We start from the raw sequence: 7,727 nt of genomic DNA on the forward strand, positions 1-7,727 counted from the left end.
CCATCGCAAGGATCGGTCATCAGAGTCCGGTAAACAACGTGGAGGAGGTATTGCCTTCATGTTTAACAAAAATTGGAGCGATCCAACTAACGTGAAGGAATTATCCAACCACTGCTCCCCAGAACTGGAATATATAACCATCAAGTGTCGTCCTTTCTTCCTCCCGAGGGAGTTAACGGCGATCGTCCTGATCGGAGTGTATATTCCACCGCAAGCCAGCAACAAGGTTGCGCTCTCCAGACTCCACGACGAGGTAAATAGAATACAAGTGGCGAACGTTAACGCCGCCATTTTGGTTCTGGGTGATTTCAATAGCGCCAATCTGAGAAAGGTATTGCCTGACTTCTATCAGCATGTGACTTGCAACACCAGAGGCGGTAACATCCTAGATCACTGTTACACGCAATTTAAAGGTGGCTACAAGGCCCATTCTGATAGTGGCTTTGGTAAATCAGATCACGCGTCCATCTTTCTTTCACCAAAGTACAAACAGAGAATTAAAAGTACTCCCGTAGTCTCGCGAGAGGTGCAGAAATGGGATTTGACGTCAGAGGAGACGATCCGGTCAGTGTTTCACTACACAGACTGGAATGTGTTCCGCGATACAGATAACATTAATGTCTACACGGAGACAGTGCTGGACTATGTTTGTACTAGGGTGAAAGAAACAATCCCCACTACCAAAATGAAAGTTTACCCAAATCAAAAACCCTGGGTAGACAAATCCGTCCGTGAAGCTCTGAGAGAGCGCACCAAAGCATACAACGACGGCCTAGTGGCAGGCAACATGAATGACCACAAGGTGGCGCGATACAACGTAAGGAGGACAGTGTCAGAGGCCAAACGGCGCTACAGGGATAAAATTGAACTCCAGTTTGAACAAGCTGACTCTAGAGCTATGTGGCAGGGGCTCAAAACGATGACAGACTACAAAGGCGCCTCCCTCAAACTGAACAGTGACATCTCCTTAGCAAATGACCTCAATACCTTCTATGCGAGGTTTGATGCTGGTAATAACAACACCAGCTCACAAGCCTCGGCAATGGGGGGGGGGGGGTCGGCTGCTGATGGAGGCGCAGTGTTCAGGGTAACAGAGCATGAGGTGAGGCGGACCTTTAAAAAAGTGAATATCAGGAAGGCAGCAGGTCCGGACGGCATCCCCGGCCGCGTCCTAAAAATCTGTGCCGACCAACTGGCCCCAGTATTCACTGACATATTTAACCTGTCCTTAGAACAGGCTGTCATCCCCACCTGCCTGAAGAAGTCCACTATTATCCCTGTACCCAAAAAATCCAAGCCTGCTTGCCTCAACGACTACCGCCCTGTAGCTCTCACCTCCATAGCCATGAAGTGCTTTGAGAAGCTAGTAAAGGGCTACATCTGCTCCTCCCTCCCCATCAACATGGACCCCCTGCAATTTGCATACCGCCCCAACAGGTCCACGGAGGACGCCATATCCCATGTGCTGCACACAGCAGCATCACACCTGGACAAGAGGCAGGGGAACTATGTGAGAATGCTATTCATCGACTACAGCTCGGCATTCAATACCATAGTCCCCTCCATACTCATAGCCAAGCTCAGGGACCTGGGCTTGGGCTATGACCTCTGCCAGTGGGTCTTGGACTTCCTGACTGGCAGACCCCAGGTGGTGAGAGCAGGCAACTGCACCTCCTCATCCATCACCCTCAACATAGGGGCCCCCCAGGGCTGTGTTCTGAGTCCCCTCCTCTACTCCCTGTACACACACGACTGTGTGGCTCAGCGGAGTAGCAATACAATCATCAAATTTGCTGACGACACAGTGGTGGTGGGCCTGATCTCTGCCAACGACGAGAGGGCCTACCTGGAAGAGGTCAAGGTCCTGGCGGGATGGTGCCAGGAAAACAGCCTCTCCCTGAACGTCAGCAAAACAAAGGAGATGATTGTGGACTTCAGGAGGTCGGGGGTCAAGGACTACAGCCCCCTCAGCATCGACGGGGCACCGGTTGAGAGAGTCAACAGCTTTAAGTACCTCGGAGCCTACATATCCGAGGACTTGACATGGACCACACACATTGACAGTGTTGTGAAGAAGGCACGACAACGCCTCTACTTCCTCAGGCGCCTAAGGAAGTTCCAAGTCAGCCAGAAGATCCTTAAGAACTTCTACTCATGTACAATAGAGAGCATCTTGACCGGCAACATCACCTCCTGGTTTGGGAATAGCACTGCACAAGACCGAAGCAGACTACAAAGAGTGACACGTTCAGCCGAACGCACAATTGGAGGGGGGCTCCCCACCCTCCAGAACATTTACTACAAGCGTTGCAAGGGCAAGGCTAAGAGAATCATTAAAGACTCCAGTCACCCGAACAACTGCCTCTTTGAACTGCTGCGGTCAGGCAAGCGATACCGGAGTCTCAAGGCGAGCACAGAAAGACTCAGAAGAAGCTTCTATCCCCAGGCCATCAGGCTGCTAAACGAACAATGAATGAACACTACACAACAACAACCACCAAACGCACATAGCACACACATCCACACGCACACACTCACTTTAAACAAACACACTGTAGCACCCACTCCACACACTTTATAGCACACACCCACTTTAAACAAACACACTGTAGCACCCACTCCCCACACTTTATATTTATGGATGAAGGATTGCACTACAACTCGTACACCTTACTGTAAATTGTACCTAAAATTGTACCTCATCCCATTTCTGCTTTGCACTAGATAGTACTGTACATTAGTACACTGCATAGTATTGTGTATTGTATATTATATGGTAACTCAGAACATTGTACATATGTCTATACCGAACACTGTGACCTCATTTTTCTTCTTCTAAATTCATGCTATATTATGTTATTATGTTATTTGATACTATCTCGTCTAGCACAGTCTCTGGAGCGTAACAGTAAGAAGCATTTTGTATGAAAGTATTCTGTACTTCTGTATGACAACTATTAAAGAACTTGAACTTGAACTTAAATTGTACCTGTGTGAAAACACATACTTTCCACCACTGCCAATAGATTTTGCGTAGATTTCTCTTTGATTTCTTATACTTGTTCAATGTGGCTTTTGTTTTGGATTTGTTTTTGGCCGGTGTCAACCTGGTGTCCCGCGCCAGAACCACTGGTTCATGGTTCCCCTTCGGTGCGTTGGAAACACACCTCCTTGTCCTCTCTCGACCTCCTCTCCCGATTGACCTCGCCATGGTCCGACTCGCTCGCTGTGGTCTTTTGTCTCCGTTGATTCGTCTTTTATGCCGTATTGACGTGAGGAGCCGAGCTTTAGAGGCATCATGGGGTTTTTCATGTTTTCCATGATAAGTGTGTCAAGAGCTCCCCTTTTACACAGTGACTCTCATTAGCCATGATGGAAATGTAGGTCACACACACACACACACACACACACACACACACACACACACACACACACACACACACACACACACACACACACACACACGCACACGCACACGCACACACACACACAGACAAACACACATGCAGAGCCCCACAGATACATTTGACAACCCCCCCTTCTTTCAGCCACAATCAGCAAACGGCAAGTAAAACCAGCTTTTTACATACTTTTCTCCCTTTTCATCCCTCCCTCTTTCGTATCTCGCTCTCTCTATCTTCCTCTCTCCCTCTCTTCCCTCTCCCCTTCCCTGCCTCTCACGTGCTCTGATCAGTTTTTCTCCCTCCATATCAAGAGGTGTGAAAGACTATATATTATTCTTGTCACTACCCGTCCATGTCACCAAGGTAACCAGTTAACCTCAATGCCTTTATTAAACAGCGTTCCAGATCATTAGCTCAGGCCCCAGGGGTCATACACGGTTGGATTAAGCGGTTGATATGCATTATACCATTCACAAAGGGCAATGTGTGTCGATGAATATACAAAAGGTATAATTTCTGATATCAAGATAGAGTGAGGTTCCACAGTGATTCCCCCCCATTGCAGCTCCCCAGTGAAGATCAAACTATCAGTAATTACATTCATTTCATACCGTATTGTTAAAGCATTAAATCACGTGCAGGAGTGTGGTATACTCATTAGATCATGCCTAGGGTTTTTTTTTCCATTTTTTTATATCTACTTTTTCTCCCCATTTTCTATTTGTTTCTCCCACCCCAATTTCGTATTATCCAATTCTCCCCTCCCCTGTCTCGAACGCTGTTAGGCCATGCCTCCCACTGGTCGGCTGCAATGTGGACGAAGCCTTGCATCACGTGTCCCCTCCGGTACTCGAGGAGGCAGCTGTCGCATCTTTTCACCTGTACAGCGTGATCTCTCAGCGGCGAGGAGTAACGCGTGGGAGGCTCACACTGCCCCCGTTGCTTCCTGATTCTGCTGTACAGGCGCACCAACCGACCTGTAGGAGTCGCTGTCCACAACCTCCGATCCCCACCCACCGGCTTTCCCACCCCCTAATACTGCCAATTGTATTAGTATGAACGACCAGCCAAGCCGGAAGCAACGTAGAGAGCTGGGCTCGAACCCAGCATCTCCTGCGTTAGTGGCGAGCGCCTTGCCCACTGCGCCACTTAGCCGCCCTGCCTAGGGGTGGTTGTTAAAGTAGATCCAATAGTAGATCCAATGGTCTGACCAAAAGAAACTAAATAAATTCGGCTGCCTTTTTTTCTTTTCTTTTTTTTTCGCGTTTTTTCTTTTGTTTCACAATGGGTCATGACAAACCAATAACATAATCCAACATATGTGTAACGAATTAACATATTCCAGTTGACTATCTTTTTTTTTTTGTATCCACTTTTTCTCCCATTTTCTATATTTTCTCCCATCCCAATTTCGTATCATCCAATTCAACCCTCCCCTGTCACAAACGCTGTTTCTTGCCTCCCACAAGCCGGCTGCAATGTGGACTAAGTCATACATAGCACAAGTCCCCTCCGGTACTTGAGGTAACAGGCTAACAGCAGTCGCATCTTTTCACCTGCGCAGCTCGATCTCTCAGTGGCGAGGAGTAACGCGTGGGAGGCTCACGCTGCCCCCGACACTTCCTGATTCTACTGCGCAGGCGCACCAACCGACCTGTAGGAGTCGCTGTCGACAACGCCCGATCCCCACCCATCAGTTTCCCACCCCCTAATACGGCCAATGTGTATTAGTATGAACGACCAGCTAAACTGAAAGCAATGTGGAGCGCTGGGCTCGAACAGGCGAGCCCAGCGTCTCCGCATTCGTGGCGAGCGCCTTGCCCACTACGCCACGTAGCCGCCCACACAGTTGACTGTATCTTTTTTGGAGGATTCGTTCAAAAGATATTCATACTTCCATTTGTCTATCTATGGCGGACTCATTCAGACTCATTAAAAAAAAGAAAAAAAGTTATTCGGTTGTGGGAGGGATCTGGGGTCACGTGGAGTGTGTTATACAATATAACAACGTCTAACTTGACTCTTTCAGCCAATCAGAATCAAGATATTTGCATGCCATTGTATAATTAGATGTATCATTCTTGATGGAGGGATATATTAAGTTATTATTTTATTGTTAACAACCAATAATGGACTTTTTTTTTTACTTAATCTTTAAGAAAAATGGTTTTGTAATCTTTAATTCCAATAGTGTATTCTGTCTGTTGTGTTGATTTGGTAATGTTGTTCTCTCAGCTATGCAGCCTTCGCTCGAGACTGGGCTTGTAGTGTGCGATGGAAATGGTAGTGTTTGTGCATTTGATGCCATTAGGTACACAGCTACCCATGCCCCTTTTCCTTGTTTTTCTCAAATTTCAAAACACAACTCCCATTTAATTAAGCTTAAAGGAACACGCCAACATTTTGAGAAATTAGCTTATCGTCTTCTCCAGAGAGAGAGAGACAAGAAGATAGATACCAGTTTTCTCTCTGTGCGTTCATTAGAAAGCTATCTGGCTGCATGTTAGCCTAGCTTAGCACAATGAATGGAAGCGGACATGTACGGGTAGCCTACGCTTTGTCCAACTAACACCTCTCCCGAGGCTACCCGTACATGTCTGCTTCCATTCATTGTACTAAGCTAGGCTAACATGCAGCCAGATAGCTTTCTAATGAACGCACAGAGAAGGAAATCTATCTTCTTGTCTCTCTCTGGAGAAGACGGTAAGCTAATTTCCCAAAATGTTGGCGTGTTCCTTTAACTCTGCTGCCCTCAAATTTCAGACCAATTTAATAAGTGGAACCATATAAACCCAGCTACCATGAGAAGATCCTTGTAGAGACCAAGGTGTGTGTGTGTGTGTGTATGTGTGTGTGTGTGTGTGTGTGTGTGTGTGTGTGTGTGTGTGTGTGTGTGTGTGTGTGTGTGTGTGTGTGTGTGTGTGTGTGTGTGGTGTGTGCGCACGTGCGTGTGTGTGTGCACGTGCGTGTGTGCGTTTATGCGTGTGGGTGCATGTGTGTGCCAGAGTAATCCATTTCAGACACTTCCTGGCTTATAATTTATTTAGTATTTCTTTCTTAATTAATCTTACACAGGGGAACAGCATTCAACACACAGACACACACGCACACACACACACACACACACACACACACACACACACACACACACACACACACACACACACACACACACACACACACACACACACACACACACACACACACACACACACACACACAAAAACAGACACATGTACTTACTTTTGACTTACAATATCTGAACCTCACACCATTATTTCTGGGAGCAACTGCCCCAGATGATGCATGGTTGCCTCCGCCAGTGGTGAGAGAACGTGTGAGTGAATGAATGAATGTGAGGCATAAGTTGTAAAGAGCTTTGGATAAAAGTGCTACATAAATGGAGTCCGTTTACCATTTGGGCTACAATTGCTCACAGGCACTCTTTTTCACACGTTGTTTTCTGTAATAGTGTTCTGTGTCTGGCATCGTATTAAATGGCGAAAGGTGTGGGCCGACACCCAGAAAAATATTCCATTTGAAGGTTTTTCTGAAGGTCTTGTGAAACATCTCCTCATCCATTTCACAATGAGCATGCTTAGCACATGTCTTCAGCTTCAGTTGAAAGGAGCAGGTCTAGAAGATGTATTCAGCTTCAGTTGAAAGGAACAGGCCTAGAACATGATCTTGAATCTTGACCAGAGCCCAGATGACTGGCGTTGAAGTTAAGACAACGTAGTTATTTTGTTTATCTTTATAAATTTTTTCACCCTCATGATATGACATATATATAGGCTCATCTGATCCGTGGTTTAGGGATGTCCGATATTATCGGCCTACCGATATTATCGGCCGATATAATGTGATATCGGAAAATATCGGTATCGGTTTTCAAAAAAAAATATATATATATATATTTTTTTTTTTACATTTCTATAACCTTTATTTACCCAGGCAAGCAAGTAAGAACAAATTCTGATTTTATTTATTGTCAACAGTATGCATAATGTTGTGTTAATTCCACAACAAGAGATATGTAATGGTAATTACTTGAAATTATTACGTTTTTTGGGGGGGGGAACCCTGCATATATCGGTATCGGTTGATATCGGTATCGGAAATGAAGAGTTGGACAATATCGGTATATCGGTATCGGTAAAAAAAAGCCAATATCGAGCATCCCTACCGTGGTTGTATACAAATATGTGTTTCATACGGTTGACCAAATAACTTAAAGATCTCTGCATATCCAAATCTTCACAGAAGGCTAATCTTTTCTTTCGATCTCTGTCTCTTTCTCTCTCTCTGTCTCTCTCTTCTCTC

The 7,727-nt window shown here is 45.8% G+C and overlaps 1 protein-coding gene across 1 annotated transcript in view; it reads left to right on the forward strand.

The window, feature by feature from the left end:
• The window catches only part of hecw1a (HECT, C2 and WW domain containing E3 ubiquitin protein ligase 1a), a gene marked incomplete at both ends in the record, with an annotated part of 185,584 nt that overhangs the window by 38,420 nt on the left and 139,437 nt on the right, over window positions 1-7,727 (forward strand). The window contains 1 exon segment of the mRNA XM_084325777.1: window positions 6,877-6,911. Coding sequence (XP_084181903.1) covers window positions 6,877-6,911 — 35 coding nt within the window.

Source organism: Notolepis coatsorum, assembly GCF_963971535.1.
Source record: "Notolepis coatsorum genome assembly, chromosome: 12".
Classification (NCBI taxonomy): Eukaryota; Metazoa; Chordata; class Actinopteri; order Aulopiformes; family Paralepididae; genus Notolepis; species Notolepis coatsorum.